The 25,256-nt window shown below is 43.6% G+C and overlaps 1 protein-coding gene and 1 long non-coding RNA gene across 49 annotated transcripts in view; both read left to right on the top strand.

The window, feature by feature from the left end:
• tpo (thyroid peroxidase) overlaps positions 1–17,892 on the top strand; it is a 29,352-nt gene extending 11,460 nt beyond the window's left edge. Inside the window, exons 7-17 of one of the 47 annotated variants that reach the window (XM_052496351.1) lie at positions 3,481–3,588; positions 4,553–4,588; positions 4,661–4,696; positions 5,057–5,092; positions 5,165–5,371; positions 5,540–6,058; positions 11,499–11,757; positions 12,982–13,152; positions 13,334–13,571; positions 13,981–14,189; positions 17,697–17,892. In XM_052496351.1, the coding sequence (XP_052352311.1) occupies positions 3,481–3,588; positions 4,553–4,588; positions 4,661–4,696; positions 5,057–5,092; positions 5,165–5,371; positions 5,540–6,058; positions 11,499–11,757; positions 12,982–13,152; positions 13,334–13,571; positions 13,981–14,189; positions 17,697–17,710 (1,833 nt within the window). In that variant the 3' untranslated portion in view covers positions 17,711–17,892. Of the gene's footprint in view, positions 1–3,408; positions 3,589–3,662; positions 3,735–3,809; positions 4,170–4,205; positions 4,350–4,552; positions 4,589–4,660; positions 4,697–5,020; positions 5,093–5,164; positions 5,372–5,539; positions 6,059–11,498; positions 11,758–12,981; positions 13,153–13,333; positions 13,572–13,980; positions 14,190–17,696 lie in introns of all 47 variants that reach the window. The other 46 variants (XM_052496356.1, XM_052496369.1, XM_052496357.1 and 43 more) reach the window with 46 other exon arrangements.
• Positions 14,217–14,855, top strand: LOC127915817 (uncharacterized). 2 transcript variants are annotated; one of them, XR_008092353.1, is made up of 3 exons: positions 14,217–14,563; positions 14,649–14,733; positions 14,802–14,855. It is a non-coding gene; the product is annotated as an uncharacterized LOC127915817 (long non-coding RNA). The 2 variants fall into 2 exon arrangements; XR_008092354.1 differs by having other exon boundaries at positions 14,217–14,546.
• Positions 17,893–25,256: the final 7,364 nt, after the last annotated feature.

Genomic DNA, 25,256 nt, shown 5'->3' on the forward strand with positions numbered 1-25,256 from the left:
AAGGTGCCACGTTTCCACGTGCTAACTGCTTGTAAAGGTGCCACGTTTCCACGTGCTAACTGGTTGTAAAGAGGTGCCACGTTTCCACGTGCTAACTGGTTGTAAAGGTGCCACGTTTCCACGTGCTAACTGGTTATAAAGGTGCCACGTTTCCACGTGCTAACTGGTTATAAAGGTGCCATGTTTCCACGTGCTAACTGGTTGTAAAGGTGCCACGTTTCCACGTGCTAACTGGTTGTAAAGGTGCCACGTTACCACGTGCTAACTGGTTGTAAAGGTGCCACGTTTCCACGTGCTAACTGGTTGTAAAGGTGCCACGTTTCCACGTGCTAACTGGTTGTAAAGGTGCCAGGTGCCACGTTTCCACGTGCTAACTGGTTGTAAAGGTGCCACGTTTCCACGTGCTAACTGGTTATAAAGGTGCCACGTTTCCACGTGCTAACTGGTTATAAAGGTGCCACGTTTCCACGTGCTAACTGGTAAAGGTGCCATGTTTCCACGTGCTAACTGGTTGTAAAGGTGCCACGTTTCCACGTGCTAACTGGTTGTAAAGGTGCCACGTTTCCACGTGCTAACTGGTTGTAAAGGTGCCACGTTTCCACGTGCTAACTGGTTCCACGTTTCCACGTGCTAACTGGTTGTAAAGGTGCCACGTTTCCACGTGCTAACTGGTTGTAAAGGTGCCACGTTTCCACGTGCTAACTGGTTGTAAAGGTGCCACGTTTCCACGTGCTAACTGGTTGTAAAGGTGCCACGTTTCCACGTGCTAACTGGTTGTAAAGGTGCCACGTTTCCACGTGCTAACTGGTTGTAAAGGTGCCACGTTTCCACGTGCTAACTGGTGGTAAAGGTGCCACGTTTCCACGTGCTAACTGGTTGTAAAGGTGCCACGTTTCCACGTGCTAACTGGTTGTAAAGGTGCCACATTTCCACGTGCTAACTGGTTGTAAAGGTGCCACGTTTCCACGTGCTAACTGGTTGTAAAGGTGCCACGTTTCCACGTGCTAACTGGTTGTAAAGGTGCCACGTTTCCACGTGCTAACTGGTTATGCCACGTTTCCACGTGCTAACTGGTTGTAAAGGTGCCACGTTTCCACGTGCTAACTGGTTATAAAGGTGGCATGTTTCCACGTGCTAACTGGTTGTAAAGGTGCCACGTTTCCATGTGCTAACTGGTTGTGAAGGTGCCACGTTTCCACGTGCTAACTGGTTGTAAAGGTGCCACGTTTCCACGTGCTAACTGGTTGTAAAGGTGCCACGTTTCCACGTGCTAACTGGTTGTTAAAGTGCCACGTTTCCACGTGCTAACTGGTTGTAAAGGTGCCACGTTTCCACGTGCTAACTGGTTATAAAGGTGCCACGTTTCCACGTGCTAACTGGTTATAAAGGTGCCGCGTTTCCACGTGCTAACTGGTTGTAAAGGTGTCGCGTTTCCACGTGCTAACTGGTTGTAAAGGTGCCACGTTTCCACGTGCTAACTGGTTGTAAAGGTGTCGCGTTTCCACGTGCTAACTGGTTGCAAAGGTGCCACGTTTCCACGTGCTAACTGGTTGTAAAGGTGCCACGTTTCCACGTGCTAACTGGTTGTAAAAGGTGCCACGTTTCCACGTGCTAACTGGTTGTAAAGGTGCCACGTTTCCACGTGCTAACTGGTTGTAAAGGTGCCACGTTTTCCACGTGCTAACTGGTTGTAAAGGTGCCACGTTTCCACGTGCTAACTGGTTGTAAAGGTGCCACGTTTCCACGTGCTAACTGGTTGTAAGGTGCCACGTTTCCACGTGCTAACTGGTTATAAAGGTGCCACGTTTCCACGTGCTAACTGGTTGTAAAGGTGCCACGTTTCCACGTGCTAACTGGTTGTAAAGGTGCCACGTTTCCACGTGCTAACTGGTTGTAAAGGTGCCACGTTTCCACGTGCTAACTGGTTGTAAAGGTGCCACGTTTCCACGTGCTAACTGGTTATAAAGGTGCCACGTTTCCACGTGCTAACTGGTTATAAAGGTGCCATGTTTCCACGTGCTAACTGGTTGTAAAGGTGCCACGTTTCCACGTGCTAACTGGTTGTAAAGGTGCCACGTTTCCACGTGCTAACTGGTTGTAAAGGTGCCACGTTTCCACGTGCTAACTGGTTGTAAAGGTGCCACGTTTCCACGTGCTAACTGGTTGTAAAGGTGCCACGTTTCCACGTGCTAACTGGTTATAAAGGTGCCACGTTTCCACGTGCTAACTGGTTATAAAGGTGCCATGTTTCCACGTGCTAACTCGTTGTAAAGGTGCCACGTTTCCACGTGCTAACTGGTTGTAAAGGTGCCACGTTTTTCCACGTGCTAACTGGTTATAAAGGTGCCACGTTTCCACGTGCTAACTGGTTATAAAGGTGCCACGTTTCCACGTGCTATCTGGTTGTAAAGGTGCCACGTTTCCACGTGCTAACTGGTTATAAAGGTGCCACGTTTCCACGTGCTAACTGGTTATAAAGGTGCCATGTTTCCACGTGCTAACTGGTTGTAAAGGTGCCACGTTTCCACGTGCTAACTGGTTGTAAAGGTGCCACATTTCCACGTGCTAACTGGTTGTAAAGGTGCACGTTTCCACGTTTCCACGTGCTAACTGGTTATAAAGGTGCCACGTTTCCACGTGCTAACTGGTTGTAAAGGTGCCACGTTTCCACGTGCTAACTGGTTGTAAAGGTGCCACGTTTCCACGTGCTAACTCGTTGTAAAGGTGCCACGTTTCCACGTGCTAACTGGTTGTAAAGGTGCCACGTTTCCACGTGCTAACTGGTTGTAAAGGTGCCATGTTTCCACGTGCTAACTGGTTGTAAAGGTGCCACGTTTCCACGTGCTAACTGGTTGTAAAGGTGCCACGTTTCCACGTGCGCCATTTAACAAGTTAGCAAGTCAAACATTTCTGAGAGTCCTAGTTCCGACTAGCATGTGAACGTGGCATGTGCTTTGTCAGTGTCGTAGGGTTCAGCTAGGAGTTGTTGGCTAGTCGGAAGAGAGAATTAAATGGTAGGAGGGACATCCCAACTTCAAGTGGTGTCAGATTTCACATCCTACGTACCACAGGCGGAAAATATTCACTGCTGTGTCTGTGAGAACCAGGGCTATCGCTCAGTGCAAGCCATTTCAATCTATGGTTTCCACAGATTGATTTATAAGCAAATATGCCAGGTTGAAACCTGTACCAGAACCATGCAGGTCCCCTAAACAGAGGATTTTTTACATCTAAGATGTTATTCAAAGGCCATCTTTGTTGAGAGACAAGGACATGCGCTATGGTCATGCTTGCAGTGTACTTGTGTTTGTGAACAGTGAAGCTGTCGATTTCTTCATTATCCTGTACGAGGACGAGTTTAGAACCACCAAACACACAGACCTCATCATGTCCCCACTGCATTACCAGGTACATGAAGTCATCATGTCCCCACTGCATTACCAGGTACATGAAGTCATCATGTCCCCACTGCATTACCAGGTACATGAAGTCATCATGTCCCCACTGCATTACCAGGTACATGAAGTCATCATGTCCCCACTGCATTACCAGGTACATGAAGTCATCATGTCCCCACTGCATTACCAGGTACATGAAGTCATCATGTCCCCGCTGCATTACCAGGTACATGAAGTCATCATGTCCCCAGGCTGCATTACCAGGTACATGAAGTCATCATGTCCCCACTGCATTACCAGGTACATGAAGTCATCATGTCCCCACTGCATTACCAGGTACATGAAGTCATCATGTTCCCACTGCATTACCAGGTACATGAAGTCATCATGTCCCCATTACTACATTACCAGGTACATGAAGTCATCATGTCCCCACTGCATTACCAGGTACATGAAGTCATCATGTCCCCACTGCATTACCAGGTACATGAAGTCATCATGTCCCCACTGCATTACCAGGTACATGAAGTCATCATGTCCCCACTGCATTACCAGGTACATGAAGTCATCATGTCCCCACTGCATTACCAGGTACATGAAGTCATCATGTCCCCACTGCATTACCAGGTACATGAAGTCATCATGTCCCCACTGCATTACCAGGTACATGAAGTCATCATGTCCCCACTGCATTACCAGGTACATGAAGTCATCATGTCCCCACTGCATTACCAGGTACATGAAGTCATCATGTCCCCACTGCATTACCAGGTACATGAAGTCATCATGTCCCCACTACATTACCAGGTACATGAAGTCATCATGTCCCCACTGCATTACCAGGTACATGAAGTCATCATGTCCCCACTGCATTACCAGGTACATGAAGTCATCATGTCCCCACTGCATTACCAGGTACATGAAGTCATCATGTCCCCACTGCATTACCAGGTACATGTCAAGTCATCATGTCCCCATCTGCATTACCAGGTACATGAAGTCATCATGTCCCCACTGCATTACCAGGTACATGAAGTCATCATGTCCCATGAAGTCATCATGCACTGCATTACCAGGTACATGAAGTCATCATGTCCCCACTGCATTACCAGGTACATGAAGTCATCATGTTCCCACTGCATTACCATTACCAGGTACATGAAGTCATCATGTCTCCACTGCATTACCAGGTACATGAAGTCATCATGTCCCCACTGCATTACCAGGTACATGAAGTCATCATGTCCCCACTGCATTACCAGGTACATGAAGTCATCATGTTCCCACTGCATTACCAGGTACATGACGTCATCATGTCCCCACTGCATTACCAGGTACATGAAGTCATCATGTTCCCACTGCATTACCAGGTACATGAAGTCATCATGTCCCCACTGCATTACCAGGTACATGAAGTCATCATGTCCCCACTGCATTACCAGGTACATGAAGTCATCATGTCCCCACTGCATTACCAGGTACATGAAGTCATCATGTCCCCACTGCATTACCAGGTACATGAAGTCATCATGTCCCCACTGCATTACCAGGTACATGAAGTCATCATGTCCCCACTGCATTACCAGGTACATGAAGTCATCATGTCCCCACTGCATTACCAGGTACATGAAGTCATCATGTCCCCACTGCATTACCAGGTACATGAAGTCATCATGTCTCCACTGCATTACCAGGTACATGAAGTCATCATGTCCCCACTGCATTACCAGGTACATTAAGTCATCATGTCCCCACTGCATTACCAGGTACATGAAGTCAGCAAGAAGATACTGCAGAGCTCCAGCAGACCGATGTTGCTAGATGCTGCTTATTGTCAGATGCTAGTGGACTGGGGCCAGTACATCGACCATGACATATCCTTCACTCCTCAAAGCACAAGCAGAGCTGCTTTCTTGGGAGGACTGGACTGTTTAAAGACGTGTGAAAACATAAACCCCTGTTTCCCTATTGAGGTAACCACTCGTAATCAACCCCTAATGAATACGCTTTCACATCAGTTGTCTGTCTGCTTCCCAAATCCTACCAATCCCGTTTAATTAAGGAGACAAAAGTGTTGTAAAATATAGCTTTTGGAAAACAACATTTTTGGCTCAGACTAAGTTGTGTTCTTTCTTTCACAGACATTCCCTGATGACAAACTGTCTGGGAACAGAAGCTGTGTGCCATTCTTTCGTTCATCGCCAGCCTGCTTCTCCGGTAATGCACAGGCTGTGACGACGGACATCAAACAAGTGCTACAGCGTCAACAAATGAACTCAATCACGTCTTTCCTGGATGCATCCACTGTATATGGCCACACGCCATATTTACAGAGTGCCCTTCGAGACCTCTCAAACTCTAAGGGTCGGCTGGCTGTCAACAGCAGATTCACTGACCGTAGTGGCAGACCCTACCTGCCTTTTGTTCCCAACACCCCGTCTCCATGCTTCCAAGATCCAGGGGATCCCCAGGGAGAAAGGGTGGATTGTTTCATGGCTGGGGACAGCAGGGTGAATGAGGTTCTGACCCTGGCGGCTCTACACACTTTGTGGATGAGGGAACACAATAGAATCGCAGAGGCCTTGAATAGCCTCAACCCACACTGGAGCTCAGAGATTATTTACCAAGAGGCCCGCAAGATCATCGGAGCTCTGCACCAGGCAAGTCCTACTGTACATGATGGAACGTCACGATAATATTGTATGAATTGTATTAAAATACATAGTTGTGTAGTATTTTCACTTTGGGGGAGCCTTGCTTTGTTACGGGATGACCCCGCACCAGGCAAGACCTACTGTACATGATGGAACGTCTTTGTTATGGGATGACCCAGCACCAGGCAAGACCTACTGTACATGATGGAACGTCTTTGTTACGGGATGACCCAGCACCAGGCAAGACCTACTGTACATGATGGAACGTCTTTGTTGTGGGATGACCCCGCACCAGGCAAGACCTACTGTACATGATGGAACGTCTTTGTTATGGGATGACCCCGCACCAGGCAAGACCTACTGTACATGATGGAACGTCTTTGTTATGGGATGACCCAGCACCAGGCAAGACCTACTGTACATGATGGAACGTCTTTGTTACGGGATGACCCAGCACCAGGCAAGACCTACTGTACATGATGGAACGTCTTTGTTGTGGGATGACCCCGCACCAGGCAAGACCTACTGTACATGATGGAACGTCTTTGTTATGGGATGACCCAGCACCAGGCAAGACCTACTGTACATGATGGAACGTCTTTGTTATGGGATGACCCAGCACCAGGCAAGACCTACTGTACATGATGGAACGTCTTTGTTGTGGGATGACCCAGCACCAGGCAAGACCTACTGTACATTATGGAACGTCTTTGTTATGGGATGACCCCGCACCAGGCAAGACCTACTGTACATGATGGAACGTCTTTGTTATGGGATGACCCAGCACCAGGCAAGACCTACTGTACATGATGGAACGTCTTTGTTGTGGGATGACCCAGCACCAGGCAAGACCTACTGTACATGATGGAACGTCTTTGTTATGGGATGACCCAGCACCAGGCAAGACCTACTGTACATGATGGAACGTCTTTGTTGTGGGATGACCCCGCACCAGGCAAGACCTACTGTACATTATGGAACGTCTTTGTTATGGGATGACCCAGCACCAGGCAAGACCTACTGTACATGATGGAACGTCTTTGTTGTGGGATGACCCAGCACCAGGCAAGACCTACTGTACATTATGGAACGTCTTTGTTATGGGATGACCCAGCACCAGGCAAGACCTACTGTACATGATGGAACGTCTTTGTTATGGGATGACCCAGCACCAGGCAAGACCTACTGTACATGATGGAACGTCTTTGTTATGGGATGACCCCGCACCAGGCAAGACCTACTGTACATGATGGAACGTCTTTGTTATGGGATGACCCAGCACCAGGCAAGTCCTACTGTACATGATGGAACGTCTTTGTTGTGGGATGACCCAGCACCAGGCAAGACCTACTGTACATGATGGAACGTCTTTGTTATGGGATGACCCAGCACCAGGCAAGACCTACTGTACATGATGGAACGTCTTTGTTATGGGATGACCCAGCACCAGGCAAGACCTACTGTACATGATGGAACGTCTTTGTTATGGGATGACCCAGCACCAGGCAAGACCTACTGTACATGATGGAACATCTTTGTTGTGGGATGACCCAGCACCAGGCAAGACCTACTGTACATGATGGAACGTCTTTGTTATGGGATGACCCAGCACCCCTAGTTCCTGGTTCCTGATGTATGGTGTTACTTATTGTAGTGAGATTATCAGAGTGTTATTAGCATTATCCAAGTTTTTAAAAAATCATTTTAGGTCAGAGGTCAATCTCTTAATTCAGAGTTCTTATCTGTATCAGAATGGGGTTTGATTTTAAAGTGCACAAATAACTTCTTAAAAATGGCCATTGGTCTTACATTAGTCAATACAAAAAAAAAATGTAATCAATTATACTGAACAAAAAAATATAAACGCAACATGTAAAGTGTTGGTCCCATGTTTCATGAGATGAAATAAAAGATCCCCACATAGATCCCCACATTTTTCCATACCCACAAAAAGCTTATTTCGGTTAATGAACATCCCTGTTGGTGAACAGTTCTCCTTTGCCAAGATAATCCATCCACCTGACAGGTGTGTTATATCAAGAAGCTGAATAAATAGTGTGATCATTACACAGGTGCACCTTGTGCTGGGGGGGAAATAAAAGTCGACTCTAAAATGTGCAGTGTTGTCACACAACACAATGTCACAGATGTCTCATGTTTTGAGGGAGCGTGCAATTTGCATGCTGACTACAGGATTGTCCAACAGAGCTGTTGATGTTGATTTCTCTACCATAAGCCACCTCCAACATTGTTTTAGAGAATTTGTCAGAACGTCCAACTGGCCTCACAACCACAGACCACATGTAACTACGCCAACCCAGGACCTCCACAGCCACAGACCACATGTAACTACGCCAACCCAGGACCTCCACAACCACAGACCACATGTAACTACGCCAACCCAGGACCTCCACAACCACAGACCACATGTAACTACGCCAACCCAGGACCTCCACAGCCACAGACCACATGTAACTACGCCAACCCAGGACCTCCACATCCAGCTTCTTTTTTAAAAATGTAACCTTTATTTAACCAGGCAAGTCAGTTAAGAACAAATTCTTATTTTCAATGACGGCCTAGGAACAGTGGGTTAACTGCCTGTTCAGGGGCAGAACGATAGGATTATCTGCGGGATCGTCTGAGGAGTATATCTGTCTGTAATAAAGCCCTTTTGATGGGGAAAACTGCCTTTTGATTGGCTGGGCCTGGCTCCCCAGTGGTTGGCCTATTCCCTCCAAGGCCCAATCATGGTTGTGCCCCTGCCCAGTCATGTTAAAGCGTACTGAAGTTATTTAAATGGATATATTTCCTTAAATGAACTGTAACTGTAAAATCGTTGATATTGTTTTGTTCACTTCTTATCTTTTCAGGTCGAAAGTCAGTTTAGAAAGTCAAGAGGGGATGAACATGCTTGCTTAGTTCTTATGGCATAGAATGAGGCGGACCGAATCGCCTGCATGTACTTCTGCCATTTCAAAATGTGATAGAAAATGGCCCCATGGCAGTCCCAGAGTGGATATAAGGATAACACTATAACCCTCGTGGTGTTCGTTTTAACTGCTTAGGAATCCCCCGTGACCACAGAGACGGGGAATTATCTAGATTAAAGGCCAGGTAGACTACTAAATACTGTCGCCTGTCTCAGCGGGATAAAAATGGCGTTATATTGGTCAAAGAAGAATCTGTAAGGCTAAGCGTAACCCAGCCCTCCTTACATTGATATGACAGGGAGAGAACATTTGATGTCTTGTTGGAGAGAAGTTAAATGAGTGCATCAACCACCAGAATACAGTTGTTTCAACAAAGTCTCCGAAGGGTTGATTTTCTATAAGATGATCAAATTGTCTGTCTTGTCAAATGTGAAGGGAGCAAGGCTTCACATACTTCCTGTACATACTGCAGTCTCTGTGTGTGATACAGTGCCCTGTACATACTGCAGTCTCTGTGTGTTATATGGTGCCCTGTACATACTGCAGACTCTGTGTGTAATAAAGTGTCCTGTACATACTGCAGTCTCTGTGTGTGATACAGTGTCCTGTACATACTGCAGTCTCTGTGTGTGATACAGTGCCCTGTACATACTGCAGTCTCTGTGTGTTATACAGTGCCCTGTACATACTGCAGTCTCTGTGTGTGATACAGTGCCCTGTACATACTGCAGTCTCTGTGTGTTATACAGTGCCCTGTACATACTGCAGTCTCTGTGTGTGATACAGTGTCCTGTACATACTGCAGTGTCTCTGTGTGTGATACAGTGCCCTGTACATACTGCAGTGTCTCTGTGTGTGATACAGTGTCCTCTGTAATTATTGGGACGGTGAAGCATTTTTTTCTTCTCATGGCTCTATACTCCAAAAATGTGGATTTGAAATAAACCCATGACTGTGATTTTAAAGTGTAGGTTGAGGGTATTTTCATTCATATCGGGTGAAGTGTTGTGAAATTATAGCACTTTTTGTACACAGTCCCCCCCATTTTAGGGGAGAAAACATATTAGGACAAATTCACTGATGTGTATTAAAGCAGTGAAAGTGAAGTGTTTTGGTCCAATAATCACAGCACTCATAGAATACATCAAGCTTGTGACTCTACCCATGTGTTGGATGCATTTGCTCTTTGTTTTGGTTTGTGTTTCCGATTATTTTCTGCCCAATAGAAATGAATGATAAATAATGTATTTTCTTTTTCATTTTGGAGTCACTTTCAATGTAAATGAACACTTCTACATTAATGTGGATGCTACCAGGATTACAGATAATGCAGAATGAATCGTGAATAGTGACGAGGGAGAAAGTTACAGACACATACCCCCACATAAATGCAAACCTTCCCTGTTATTGTAATGGTGAGAGGATAGCATGTCGTGGGGGTATGATATGAAATGCTAACCTCCCCTGTTATTGTAATGGTGAGAGATTAGCATGTCGTGGGGGTATGATATGAAATGCTAACCTCCCCTGTTATTGTAATGGTGACAGGTTAGCATGTGGTGGGGGTATGATATGAAATGCTAACCTCCCCTGTTATTGTAATGGTGAGAGGTTAGCATGTCGTGGGGGTATGATATGAAATGCTAACCTCCCCTGTTATTGTAATGGTGAGAGGTTAGCATGTCGTGGGGGTATGATATGAAATGCTAACCTCCCCTGTTATTGTAATGGTGAGAGGTTAGCATGTGGTGGGGGTATGATATGAAATGCTAACCTCCCCTGTTATTGTAATGGTGACAGGTTAGCATGTGGTGGGGGTATGATATGAAATGCTAACCTCCCCTGTTATTGTAATGGTGAGAGGTTAGCATGTCGTGGGGGTATGATATGAAATGCTAACCTCCCCTGTTATTGTAATGGTGAGAGGTTAGCATGTCTTGGGGGTATGATATGAAATGCTAACCTCCCCTGTTATTGTAATGGTGAGAGGTTAGCATGTCTTGTGGGTATGATATTTGTGCATGTGTAACTTTCTCACTCATTATTATTCAGGATTCATTCATGATGATCCTAAATCTTGGTAGCATCCACATTAATGTAGGCGTTTTAAGAAACATTTTCTATTCTTATTTACAATAAAAGTTACTCCAAAATGACACAATACATTATTTACATTGAGGCCAAATGACATTTTCTGAGGTTAACCACAGGGGAACAAATAAACAATATCTCCAAGCTCGCATAAGATATCCAAAAATACCATCTCAGTAGAATATATTCAGATGAATGTATACAGCCTGTCCTAGATAATCTTGCTAATTTTCTGCAAGGATATCTGGTGACAGTGCATTAATCTGAACCCTGAGGGTAACGTGTCCTGTTCCAACTTGGACTACAGTAAATATATATTTTTAATGGACTGGACATAGAAACTTGTAGATTGCTAAATGTATTCTTTAAAAAAATTATAATAATAAAATCTCCTTTTTGCTTTGTTCTGTATTTGCCCCCAGATTATAACCACCAGGGATTATGTTCCCAAAATTATTGGAAGAGAGGCTTTTGATCTTTACATTGGTCCCTATGGGGGCTATGATGCAACTACAGAGCCCTCAGCCTCCAATGTATTCTCGACTGCTGCATTCCGATTCGGCCATGCCACTATTCCCTCAGCTCTCCGGAGACTCAACCAGAGCTTCCAGGAACATGAACACTTCTCCTCTTTGAGTCTGCATAAGACTTTCTTCAGTCCCTGGCGACTCATCAAAGAGGGTTGGTATTCTCATATGCTGCATACATACTTCAGGGTGGCAGTTAGTCTAGTGGTTAGAGTGTAGAGGTGGCAGGTAGCCTTGTGGTTAGAGTGTAGAGGTGGCAGGTAGCCTAGTGGTTAGAGTGTAGAGGTGGCAGGTAGCCTAGTGGTTAGAGTGTAGAGGTGGCAGGTAGCCTAGTGGTTAGAGTGTAGAGGTGGCAGGTAGCCTAGTGGTTAGAGTGTAGAGGTGGCAGGTAGCCTAGTGGTTAGAGTGTAGAGGTGGCAGGTAGCCTAGTGGTTAGAGTGTAGAGGTGGCAGGTAGCCTAGTGGTTAGAGTGTAGAGGTGGCAGGTAGCCTAGTGGTTAGAGTGTAGAGGTGGCAGGTAGTCTAGTGGTTAGAGTGTAGAGGTGGCAGGTAGCCTAGTGGTTAGAGTGTAGAGGTGGCAGGTAGCCTAGTGGTTAGAGTGTAGAGGTGGCAGGTAGCCTAGTGGTTAGAGTGTAGAGGTGGCAGGTAGCCTAGTGGTCTCATTGGTAAAGGCTATCACAGGAGTCTCATTGGTAAAGGCTATCACAGGAGTCTCATTGGTAAAGGCTATCACAGGAGTCTCATTGGTAAAGGCTATCACAGGAGTCTCATTGGTAAAGGCTATCACAGGAGTCTCATTGGTAAAGGCTATCACAGGAGTCTCATTGGTAAAGGCTATCACAGGAGTCTCATTGGTAAAGGCTATCACAGGAGTCTCATTGCAGGCTATACAGCATGATGTTTTTGTGCAGTACATACCCAGACTGGCCAGCTCTACATAATGTAACTTCTGAAGTGTATAACTACATGTACCTTACTACAGTTGACATGGCGACTCCCTTTTTAAAGTACTCTTAGTGCTCTTAGTACTGTTCATAGGATATTGTTAATCTGACAGAGACTTGGCACTGTTATTTGGAATTTTAAATAGGAATAATCATGTGACCAGAATACATTACTGAACATCCAAAGTGATGCATACCTCTACCAGCCAAAGCCAGTTCTCAGTGGTTACGAGCAGACTGAATGATTTAGCCCCACATATATGCATTTTATTGCAATGAAAGGGATCATATTCACATAACTAGCTCTGCTGGAGGCATGAGAAACTTACATAACTACCCTAGAACTAATTTGACTGGAAGTATTTGCGGAGAATAATGTGTTTATAGTGCAAAGTGTATTGTGAAATGTTGTGATCTTTTTTTTTTTCACGAAAGGTGGACTAGAGCCAGTCCTCCGAGGCCTGTTGGGGACGCCGGCGACTGTAGTGAGCCCAGAAAACCTACTGACAGAGGAGCTGACAGAGAGACTGGTTGTGCTTACTGTCCCAGGCGGCTTGGACTTGGCCGCACTCAACCTGCAGAGGGGACGTGATCATGGACTTCCAGGTCAGTGTTACCCATAAACAGGAGTCAATAATTAGGACAATTTAAACTAAATCTTTTTGAAATCCAACCAAATTTTTTTTTTTAAATGGTATTAATCGCTCTGCACAACTCCACTGTGAAGATCTGTTTTGAATCCTCTAATAAGCAGGCATAATGCAATTGCACCATAATTACGTCCCAGGTTACAATGACTGGAGGACGTTCTGTGGACTGGACAGAATAGAGACTCGAGATGACTTCAGAGAAGTTGTAAAAGATGCAAGTGTTGTTGGGAAGATCATGGACCTGTTTCGACATCCTGACAACATTGACGTGTGGCTAGGAGGACTGGTAGAGGAACCTCTGCCTGGCTCCAGGACTGGTCCACTCTTTTCATGTCTCATTGGAAAACAGATAAAGATGATTCGAGATGGGGACAGGTGAGTTTTTTGAAACACGTGAACAGATGCTACGCAGAAAACATAGACTATATCCATGGAGGGGTTTGGAAGGTAACTGATAGTACGTGGGGCGGCAGGGTAGCCTAGTGGTAAGAGCGTTGGACTAGTAACCGAAAGGTTGCAAGTTCAAACCCCCGAGCTGACAAGGTACAAATCTGTCGTTCTGCCCCTGAACAGACAGTTAACCCACTGTTCCTGTCATTGAAAATAAGAATTTGTTCTTAACTGACTTGCCTAGTTAAATAAAGGTAAAATAAATAAAAATACATACACAATGTATTGTTGTAGTATTTGCTGCTTGGACCCCTAAGTATACTATATTCTGAAGCCTTCTTTTGACTATATTGGACTGATTATTATTATCAATTACTGTGTGTGTTTTTTTCAGGTTCTGGTGGGAGAGTGAGGGTGTGTTTACACTGGGTCAGAGGGTGGAACTACTAAGGCATTCTCTATCTCGCGTGATCTGTGACAACAGTGAAGTGAAAGAGGCCCCTCTTGACCCCTTCAGGTTTGGGAAATACCCTGATGGTTTTCTCTTGTGTGACAATATACCATCAATGAACTTGGAGGCCTGGAGGGAGGAGCCTAGCCCAGGTATGATGTCATTTACAAACGCAGTATTTTGTGGTTTAGTGAGTCTGCCAGATCAGAGGCAGATGAACATGTGTCCTATTGATAGGTGTGTTATATTGATAGGTGTGTTATTTTGATAGGTGTGTTATATTGATAGGTGTGTTATGTTGATAGGTGTGTTATATTGATAGGTGTGTTATTTTGATAGGTGTGTTATATTGATAGGTGTGTTATTTTGATAGGTGTGTTATATTGATAGGTGTGTTATATTGATAGGTGTGTTATATTGATAGGTGTGTTATATTGATAGGTGTGTTATGTTGATAGGTGTGTTATATTGATAGGTGTGTTATATTGATAGGTGTGTTATATTGATAGGTGTGTTATATTGATAGGTGTGTTATGTTGATAAGTGTGTTATATTGATAGGTGTGTTATGTTGATAGGTGTGTTATATTGATAGGTGTGTTATGTTGATAGGTGTGTTATATTGATAGGTGTGTTATATTGATAGGTGTGTTATTTTGATAGGTGTGTTATATTGATAGGTGTGTTATATTGATAGGTGTATTATATTGATAGGTGTGTTATATTGATAGGTGTGTTATATTGATAGGTGTGTCATATTGATAGGTGTGTCATATTGATAGGTGTGTTATATTGATAGGTGTGTCATATTGATAGGTGTGTTATGTTGATAGGTGTGTCATATTGATAGGTATGTTATATTGATAGGTGTGTTATATTGATAGGTGTGTTATTTTGATAGGTGTGTTATATTGATAGGTGTGTTATATTGATAGGTGTGTTATATTGATAGGTGTGTCATATTGATAGGTGTGTTATTTTGATAGGTGTGTCATATTGATAGGTGTGTTATTTTGATAGGTGTGTTATATTGATAGGTGTGTTATATTGATAGGTGTGTTATTTTGATAGGTGTGTTATTTTGATAGGTGTGTTAATTGGACCATTTTGCTGTCCTGCCCGAGCATTCGAAATGTAACGAGTACTTTTGGGTGTCAGGGGAAAATGTATGGTGTAATCAATATATTATTTTCTTTAGGAATGTAGTGAAGTAAAAGTTGTCAAAAATATAAATAGTAAAGTACAGATATCCCCAAAAACTCCTTAATTAGTACTTCAAAAATGTTTTATTTAAAGGACAAATCTACCCAGAACCCCTCATTAATGTAGTGTTAAATAACACTAATATGTGAGACTAATATTTTTTATGAACAAATGTTTAATTTTGGCGTTATAATATGATTGGTAGCAACATGGGAAATCATTGTGGAAATCTGTTGCAGCTCAAGTCGACTACGAAATCCACAATACAATGATCTCTGTATGGGCTGACTAGCTAGCTAGGTAGGTAGCTGCACACAATAATACTGAAGACAATATCAGTATGTAAAGTAGCTAGTTAGCTGTAAAATCGGTCAAACAAACTGCACTATCAATTTAAGAGTCTACAATCTCACGAGCCTGTATATTGATGTGGGTCTAACATTAGCAATGGCAGATATACTTTTGAGGAGATGGAAAACGTCAATGGTACATGAATGGGCTGCACTGTTCATTCTGGGCGATTCTGGGAGAAAGAGCGCTCTCCCTCAAGAAGTGAATGGGAGTCTATTGGGCGCTCGCTCAAATACCCAACATTAGAAGTACAACATTACAAATATTTTCCGAGATGTAAGATAATTAACTTGCTATCTGTAATATCGTATAGCTTTGGAACAGTGACGTTACATATTTTCGAGGAAAATAGTCAATTTTCTCGACATACACACTGACTTTGAGAGAAGGGGTTGCGTGACGATTAACTTAGCAACGAGTAACGCAGCATGACAATGTGAACGTGATTGGTCGACAGTCGGTGTGGGGCGTTATACGTTCCTTCATTCAAGGTATTCGTACCTCCTTTCTATCTCTGGCAACCGCACCATGCAATGCACCCTGGACGAAAGAGACAGACAAATAGAAATGTGCTTGATCCTCTGTTAAATTACACATTTCTCCAGGTTGGAATATCGCAACAATATGATCAAATGGCTCATTTTAATTTTATTTAACTAGGCAAGTCAGTTAAGAACAAATTCTTATTTTCAATGACGGCCTAGGAACAGTGGGTTAACTGCCTGTTCAGGGGCAGAACGGCTCGGGGGTTTGAACTTGCAACCTTCCAGTTACTAGTCCAACGATCTAACCACTAGGCTACCCTGCTGGTTATTAGTCCAATGAGCTAACCACTAGGCTACCCTGCTGGTTATTAGTCCAACGATCTAACCACTAGGCAACCCTGCTGGTTATTAGTCCAACGATCTAACCACTAGGCTACCCTGCTGGTTATTAGTCCAACGATCTAACCACTAGGCTACCCTGCTGGTTATTAGTCCAACAAGCTAACCACTAGGCTACCCTGCTGGTTATTAGTCCAACGATCTAACCACTAGGCTACCCTGCCGCCCCAGAGAGAAGATTTATGACGTCGCCCAGTATTGAAATCTGACAGGTATGATAGACGTTTTAGAGATCTAAAAGTTGTGTTTCTATTAACTTCCAATGGAGTGAGAGAGACTTTACCACAGTACTACGTCATACTGAGAGAAGACTTTACCACAGTACTACTGAGAGAGACTTTACCACAGTACTACGACATACTGAGAGAGACTTTACCACAGTACTACGTCATACTGAGAGAGACTTTACCACAGTACTACGTCATACTGAGAGAGACTTTACCACAGTACTACGTCATACTGAGACTTTACCACAGTACTACGTCATACCTGCTGGATATCTGCCTGCTTGAAGACTAATAACTCAGATACACACGAAAACATTATTATTATTTACCCAGGCAAGTCAGTTAAGAACAAATTCTTATTTTCAATGACGGACTACACACAGTGGGGTAACTGCCTTGTTCAGGGGCAGAACGACATATCTGTACCGTGTCAGCTTGGGGGATTGAACTTGCAACCTTTCGGTTACAAGTCTAACGCTCTAACCACTAGTGTACCCTGCAATGAAATGACCCAGGGAATCAATAGAACATCATTCAGAGATGTAGAAAAAAAACAATATAACTGTCAAAATGGGTGACCCTTTCCTTTAATGAAGTACTTTACACCTCTACGCTGCACCAGAATCACAGAATTTCAATCAGAAGCCAAGTTGAAGAGAAACGTAATACCAGTAGTTAGTGAGAGGAAATCAGTCTTCCATCCAATCAAATATATTGAATTCTGTGATGTAACCAAGGATACTACCAGTGAAAATCTAATCCACCCAGTACTATCTGTCTCACCCTGTATTAACTTCTGTGTCATCTTGCCTTGGTTCTTAACCCCCCACTGGTACTCTTAAAGCAACACCATTGTGGGGGGAAAAGTGTGAAAGCACGATGTCGCCTGCACAGTCACTTTGTGAATTTTAAATAGGAATTATGTCTCTTGAGTGATTGCATAGCCTGAGGAAATACACATTGAGTACACATTGTATTTCCCAATTTATTTTCAGACAACTACAGCTAAGACGAGAAGCAAGAGATCCTCCATGAAAACATTGGCCTTTGTTTTATTTTGCTCTATGTTTTCATGCTTTTTATCCTGTATATTTTAACTACTGTTTCAACCTGCAACGCCTTTTCATCTTTGTGAATATCCTTGTACTTCAGTTCAATGTATTTGGGATGAATAAAGTTATAAGAGGTCAGTGTTATGTTACTTATTAAAAAAGACACAGCCGTAATCACTGTCAATCATGTTTCCGCTCTCTATGTCATTTCTGTTCTTGGTAGGGGAGAGTGGGGTAAATGGGGCCGTCCTTGTTTCTAGGAAACCGTACACCAAATGAATCATGTGACCTACTATTTAGGAAGGCGTAATAATTGAATGGAGTCTGTGAAGGAAGAAAGCACATGGAAAAGTGGTAAGCAAGTTGCGTCCAGGTCAAAGAAATGTACTGCATTGAAGGTTTCATGATGCTTGTATCTAAAACCAACGTAGGTAGTTTTAAGATTGTTCTATACATCAGTTGGGGTCTTGATCAACTTCAATAGGAGGTCCTAAATCTATTATGAAAGTGCATCGTTCTAGCTGCATGGGCTAATATAGTCAAAATGTTTGCCTTGGGGTAAGTTGAGCCAATCGTTGAGCCGTGGCAAGTTGAGCAAATTTGAGTGTTTTTTTCTCCAGGCGTAATGCAAGCATTATGACTGTGGATATGAGGTAACAGCACGGCCTAGCCGATGTTAAAAGTGTTTTAAAAAGGTACACAGTGTTTGTTAGGTGTTAAGCCTGTGTTTAAAAATGCTTAAAATGCTTAAAAGACAAATAAGCGATTGTAATTGTGTTTGGGAAATACGTCATAAGTTGGGCCAAGAGACTAGAGAGAGAGAGAGACCAGAGAGAGAGAGAGAGAGAGAGAGACCAGAGAGAGAGACCAGAGAGAGAGACCAGAGAGAGGGAGAGAGAGAGACCAGTGAGAGAGAGAGACCAGAGAGAGACCAGAAAGACACCAGAGAGAGAGAGAAAGAGAGAGAAAGAGAGACCAGAGAGAGAGAGAGACCAGAAAGAGACCAAAGAGAGATCAGAGAGAGACCAGAGAGAGAGAGACCAGAGAGAGACCAGAGAGAGACCAGAGAGAGAGACCAGAGAGAGACCAGAGAGAGAGAGAGACCAGAAAGAGACCAAAGAGAGATCAGAGAGAGACCAGAGAGAGAGAGAGAGACCAGAGAGAGACCAGAGAGAGAGAGAGACCAGAGAGAGACCAGAGAGAGACCAGAGAGAGAGACCAGAGAGAGAGAGAGAGACCAGAGAGAGAGAGAGACCAGAGAGAGAGAGACCAGAGAGAGAGAGACCAGAGAGAGAGACCAGAGAGAGACCAGAGAGAGAGAGAGAGACCAGAGAGAGAGAGAGAGACCAGAGAGAGAGAGACCAGAGAGAGAGAATCATACCACTGGATCATGTTCAGGGGCGTCATGCACACCAACAATTTGAGGGGAATGGGGAGTCTTATTCAGTAATTGTTTGCTTTTCTAAAGTCTACCAACATTGCCAACAGGCAAAATAGTTAGACAAGCTAGCTACTCTAACTTGATTGATAGCCTGAAATTGCCTCTTGGTAGCATATCTGGGCTAGCTAAAATTGCTAGGTGGCTAGTATTATTACAGAGAAACAACAACAACAACACAATTATACTTATTTTTTTAACAGGACAAATGTGAGGGGACATATGACTCTGTGGACCCTATGGGCCTGATGCATCTGATCACGTTCACACTAATGTTCATGACTCACCTGTAAAACACTTGTATGCAACGATATGCTATTCATGCATGACTAACATTGCTGCAAAACCAGCTTGGTGATGAGTTTAAGGAAGGAGATTTCCAACTGATACTTTATCTGGGGTAACCAGGGCAGTTTGTAGAGTTACGATGAGTCTGATACTTTATCTGGGGTAACCAGGGCAGTTTGTAGAGTTACGATGAGTCTGGTACTTTATCTGGGGTAACCAGGGCAGTTTGTAGAGTTACGATGATTCTGGTACTTTATCTGGGGTAACCAGGGCAGTTTGTAGAGTTACGATGAGTCTGATACTTTATCTGGGGTAACCAGGGCAGTTTGTAGAGTTACGATGAGTCTGATACTTTATCTGGGGTAACCAGGGCAGTTTGTAGGGTTATGATGAGTCTGGTACTTTATCTGGGGTAACCAGGGCAGTTTGTAGAGTTACGATGAGTCTGCTACTTTATCTGGGGTAACCAGGGTAGTTTGTAGAGTTACGATGAGTCTGATACTTTATCTGGGGTAACCAGGGCAGTTTGTAGAGTTACGATGAGTCTGATACTTTATCTGGGGTAACCAGGGCAGTTTGTAGAGTTACGATGAGTCTGGTACTTTATCTGGGGTAACCAGGGCAGTTTGTAGAGTTACGATGAGTCTGATACTTTATCTGGGGTAACCAGGGCAGTTTGTAGAGTTACGATGAGTCTGGTACTTTATCTGGGGTAACCAGGGCAGTTTGTAGAGTTACGATGAGTCTGATACTTTATCTGGGGTAACCAGGGCAGTTTGTAGAGTTACGATGAGTCTGATACTTTATCTGGGGTAACCAGGGCAGTTTGTAGAGTTACGATGAGTCTGATACTTTATCTGGGGTAACCAGGGCAGTTTGTAGAGTTACGATGAGTCTGGTACTTTATCTGGGGTAACCAGGGCAGTTTGTAGAGTTACGATGAGTCTGATACTTTATCTGGGGTAACCAGGGCAGTTTGTAGAGTTACGATGAGTCTGATACTTTATCTGGGGTAACCAGGGCAGTTTGTAGAGTTACGATGAGTCTGATACTTTATCTGGGGTAACCAGGGCAGTTTGTAGAGTTACGATGAGTCTGATACTTTATCTGGGGTAACCAGGGCAGTTTGTAGAGTTACGATTAGTCTGGTACTTTATCTGGGGTAACCAGGGCAGTTTGTAGAGTTACGATGAGTCTGATACTTTATCTGGGTTAACCAGGGCAGTTTGTAGAGTTACGATGAGTCTGATACTTTATCTGGGGTAACCAGGGCAGTTTGTAGAGTTACGATGAGTCTGGTACTTTATCTGGGGTAACCATGGCAGTTTGTAGAGTTACGATGAGTCTGATACTTTATCTGGGGTAACCAGGGCAGTTTGTAGAGTTACGATGAGTCTGATACTTTATCTGGGGTAACCAGGGCAGTTTGTAGAGTTACGATGAGTCTGGTACTTTATCTTGGGTAACCAGGGCAGTTTGTAGAGTTACGATGAGTCTGATACTTTATCTGGGGTAACCAGGGCAGTTTGTAGAGTTACGATGAGTCTGGTACTTTATCTGGGGTAACCAGGGCAGTTTGTAGAGTTACGATGAGTCTGATACTTTATCTGGGGTAACCAGGGCAGTTTGTAGAGTTACGATGAGTCTGATACTTTATCTGGGGTAACCAGGGCAGTTTGTAGAGTTACGATGAGTCTGGTACTTTATCTGGGGTAACCAGGGCAGTTTGTAGAGTTACGATGAGTCTGGTACTTTATCTGGGGTAACCAGGGCAGTTTGTAGAGTTACGATGAGTCTGGTACTTTATCTGGGGTAACCAGGGCAGTTTGTAGAGTTACGATGAGTCTGGTACTTTATCTGGGGTAACCAGGGCAGTTTGTAGAGTTACGATGAGTCTGATACTTTATCTGGGGTAACCAGGGCAGTTTGTAGAGTTACGATGAGTCTGATACTTTATCTGGGGTAACCAGGGCAGTTTGTAGAGTTACGATGAGTCTGATACTTTATCTGGGGTAACCAGGGCAGTTTGTAGAGTTACGATGAGTCTGATACTTTATCTGGGGTAACCAGGGCAGTTTGTAGAGTTACGATGAGTCTGGTACTTTATCTGGGGTAACCAGGGCAGTTTGTAGAGTTACGATGAGTCTGATACTTTATCTGGGGTAACCAGGGCAGTTTGTAGAGTTACGATGAGTCTGATACTTTATCTGGGGTAACCAGGGCAGTTTGTAGAGTTACGATGAGTCTGATACTTTATCTGGGGTAACCAGGGCAGTTTGTAGAGTTACGATGAGTCTGATACTTTATCTGGGGTAACCAGGGCAGTTTGTAGAGTTACGATGAGTCTGATACTTTATCTGGGGTAACCAGGGCAGTTTGTAGAGTTACGATGAGTCTGGTACTTTATCTGGGGTAACCAGGGCAGTTTGTAGAGTTACGATGAGTCTGGTACTTTATCTGGGGTAACCAGGGCAGTTTGTAGAGTTACGATGAGTCTGATACTTTATCTGGGGTAACCAGGGCAGTTTGTAGAGTTACGATGAGTCTGATACTTTATCTGGGGTAACCAGGGCAGTTTGTAGAGTTACGATGAGTCTGGTACTTTATCTGGGGTAACCAGGGCAGTTTGTAGAGTTACGATGAGTCTGGTACTTTATCTGGGGTAACCAGGGCAGTTTGTAGAGTTACGATGAGTCTGATACTTTATCTGGGGTAACCAGGGCAGTTTGTAGAGTTACGATGAGTCTGATACTTTATCTGGGGTAACCAGGGCAGTTTGTAGAGTTACGATGAGTCTGATACTTTATCTGGGGTAACCAGGGCAGTTTGTAGAGTTACGATGAGTCTGGTACTTTATCTGGGGTAACCAGGGCAGTTTGTAGAGTTACGATGAGTCTGATACTTTATCTGGGGTAACCAGGGCAGTTTGTAGAGTTACGATGAGTCTGATACTTTATCTGGGGTAACCAGGGCAGTTTGTAGAGTTACGATGAGTCTGGTACTTTATCTGGGGTAACCAGGGCAGTTTGTAGAGTTACGATGAGTCTGGTACTTTATCTGGGGTAACCAGGGCAGTTTGTAGAGTTACGATGAGTCTGATACTTTATCTGGGGTAACCAGGGCAGTTTGTAGAGTTACGATGAGTCTGATACTTTATCTGGGGTAACCAGGGCAGTTTGTAGAGTTACGATGAGTCTGGTACTTTATCTGGGGTAACCAGGGCAGTTTGTAGAGTTACGATGAGTCTGGTACTTTATCTGGGGTAACCAGGGCAGTTTGTAGAGTTACGATGAGTCTGATACTTTATCTGGGGTAACCAGGGCAGTTTGTAGAGTTACGATGAGTCTGATACTTTATCTGGGGTAACCAGGGCAGTTTGTAGAGTTACGATGAGTCTGATACTTTATCTGGGGTAACCAGGGCAGTTTGTAGAGTTACGATGAGTCTGGTACTTTATCTGGGGTAACCAGGGCAGTTTGTAGAGTTACGATGAGTCTGATACTTTATCTGGGGTAACCAGGGCAGTTTGTAGAGTTACGATGAGTCTGATACTTTATCTGGGGTAACCAGGGCAGTTTGTAGAGTTACGATGAGTCTGATACTTTATCTGTGGTAACCAGGGCAGTTTGTAGAGTTACGATGAGTCTGATACTTTATCTGGGGTAACCAGGGCAGTTTGTAGAGTTACGATGAGTCTGATACTTTATCTGGGGTAACCAGGGCAGTTTGTAGAGTTACGATGAGTCTGGTACTTTATCTGGGGTAACCAGGGCAGTTTGTAGAGTTACGATGAGTCTGGTACTTTATCTGGGGTAACCAGGGCAGTTTGTAGAGTTACGATGAGTCTGATACTTTATCTGGGGTAACCAGGGCAGTTTGTAGAGTTACGATGAGTCTGATACTTTATCTGGGGTAACCAGGGCAGTTTGTAGAGTTACGATGAGTCTGGTACTTTATCTGGGGTAACCAGGGCAGTTTGTAGAGTTACGATGAGTCTGGTACTTTATCTGGGGTAACCAGGGCAGTTTGTAGAGTTACGATGAGTCTGATACTTTATCTGGGGTAACCAGGGCAGTTTGTAGAGTTACGATGAGTCTGATACTTTATCTGGGGTAACCAGGGCAGTTTGTAGAGTTACGATGAGTCTGATACTTTATCTGGGGTAACCAGGGCAGTTTGTAGAGTTACGATGAGTCTGGTACTTTATCTGGGGTAACCAGGGCAGTTTGTAGAGTTACGATGAGTCTGATACTTTATCTGGGGTAACCAGGGCAGTTTGTAGAGTTACGATGAGTCTGATACTTTATCTGGGGTAACCAGGGCAGTTTGTAGAATTACAATGAGTCTGCTTGCTACATTCAGTCCTTGGTTCAACGTTCCAATCCCGGGCAAGCATTTTCTGCTGGCCTACATTACTGGCGTAAATTGTTCTTCTGACACAACAAGGGATTGAATCACTTGTATGAGCTGTTCTGATGGAATACATATCTAGCTAAAATAAAATAAACACTTTTTTTGTTGTTGTGAAAATGTGGTATTTTATAGAAGGATTTGGAAGGACTTCCAGCTGGCCGCAAGTTGACCATTGATGTGCAGTTGTTTGATGATCATGCCAGCGTCTGGTCTATCCCTTAAGCCCAATCAATGAAAAACATGTCATCACAGAGCACATATATCATTATGATCAAATGCAAAGCAGTTATTGACAGGAGGAGAAAGGCCCAGCCTGTCTTCTTTTTATGAATAGACAGAAACGGTGTAACCTGACACCATAGATATGTTGTTAAGTAATGCGTGACACAGCCAGGTGTCTTCCACCCCAAGTTAAGTTGGACACACCACAAGTCAGACCCTGGAACTTGGTACACTTTTTACATTTAGCTTAGAATGAACTGTTAGTGTCTAATAAAAAATAAACAAATAAAACACTAATTAAATACGTTTTTCAGTGTCAGTCAAACGATTTGGCTACAACAAAACGATATACATATATATTTGTTCTGGAAAGATCAATTTCAGTGAAATGTGTAGGTTGAAGCAACAATGCCTGAGAGGCCGGTTGTGTGGGGAGTTTTTGTGGGCATTATTGCTTTGGTAAAATTCGCTAACACTTTCTAAAAAATAAATGTAATCATGATAAAATATCTTGAATAACACAATGTATGTACCAATAACCAATAGGCCAGTAACTAGCACCACACTAGGGTATTGAGGTTATTTTTGATGTACATACACAAATGATGGTAACCCTTTATTTGAAGTGAAGTGTTGTTCGTGAATATCGAAGGAATCTTTTATCTACATATTGTTATACCTGTTAATCGTGTTGCTCATTCATCTTTTCCATTGTGAGTTTATGTGTAAATATTCTACATTTACAAACTGTTCAGTAGTGTACTACATAACAATGCTCTACTGTACAGTACAGTACGTAACTATCATATCAAATTCTTGACAAATTAGGGTTAGTGACGATATCTATATCTATTCAGGCTTTTTTTTTGGCAATAGGAATTTCTTTATCTTCATATTCTGTGTTTGTATTCATTATGTTTCACCAGCATTTTCAGAGAAACAGGCTTCCTTCTTCACGACATGCCAAAACTCAAGACAGCTAAATCACGTCAAACTCATTCCACCGAGGGCCAAGTGTCTGTGGATTTTTGGCTCCTCCCTTGTACTTGCTTGGTGAAATAAGGTCATAAATTAGTAAATAACTCCCTTCACCTTGTTGTCTAGGTCTTAATTGAATGGAAAAACCATAACCCACAGGCATT

This window comes from Oncorhynchus keta, chromosome 35, assembly GCF_023373465.1.
Source record: "Oncorhynchus keta strain PuntledgeMale-10-30-2019 chromosome 35, Oket_V2, whole genome shotgun sequence".
NCBI classification, from domain to species: domain Eukaryota; kingdom Metazoa; phylum Chordata; class Actinopteri; order Salmoniformes; family Salmonidae; genus Oncorhynchus; species Oncorhynchus keta.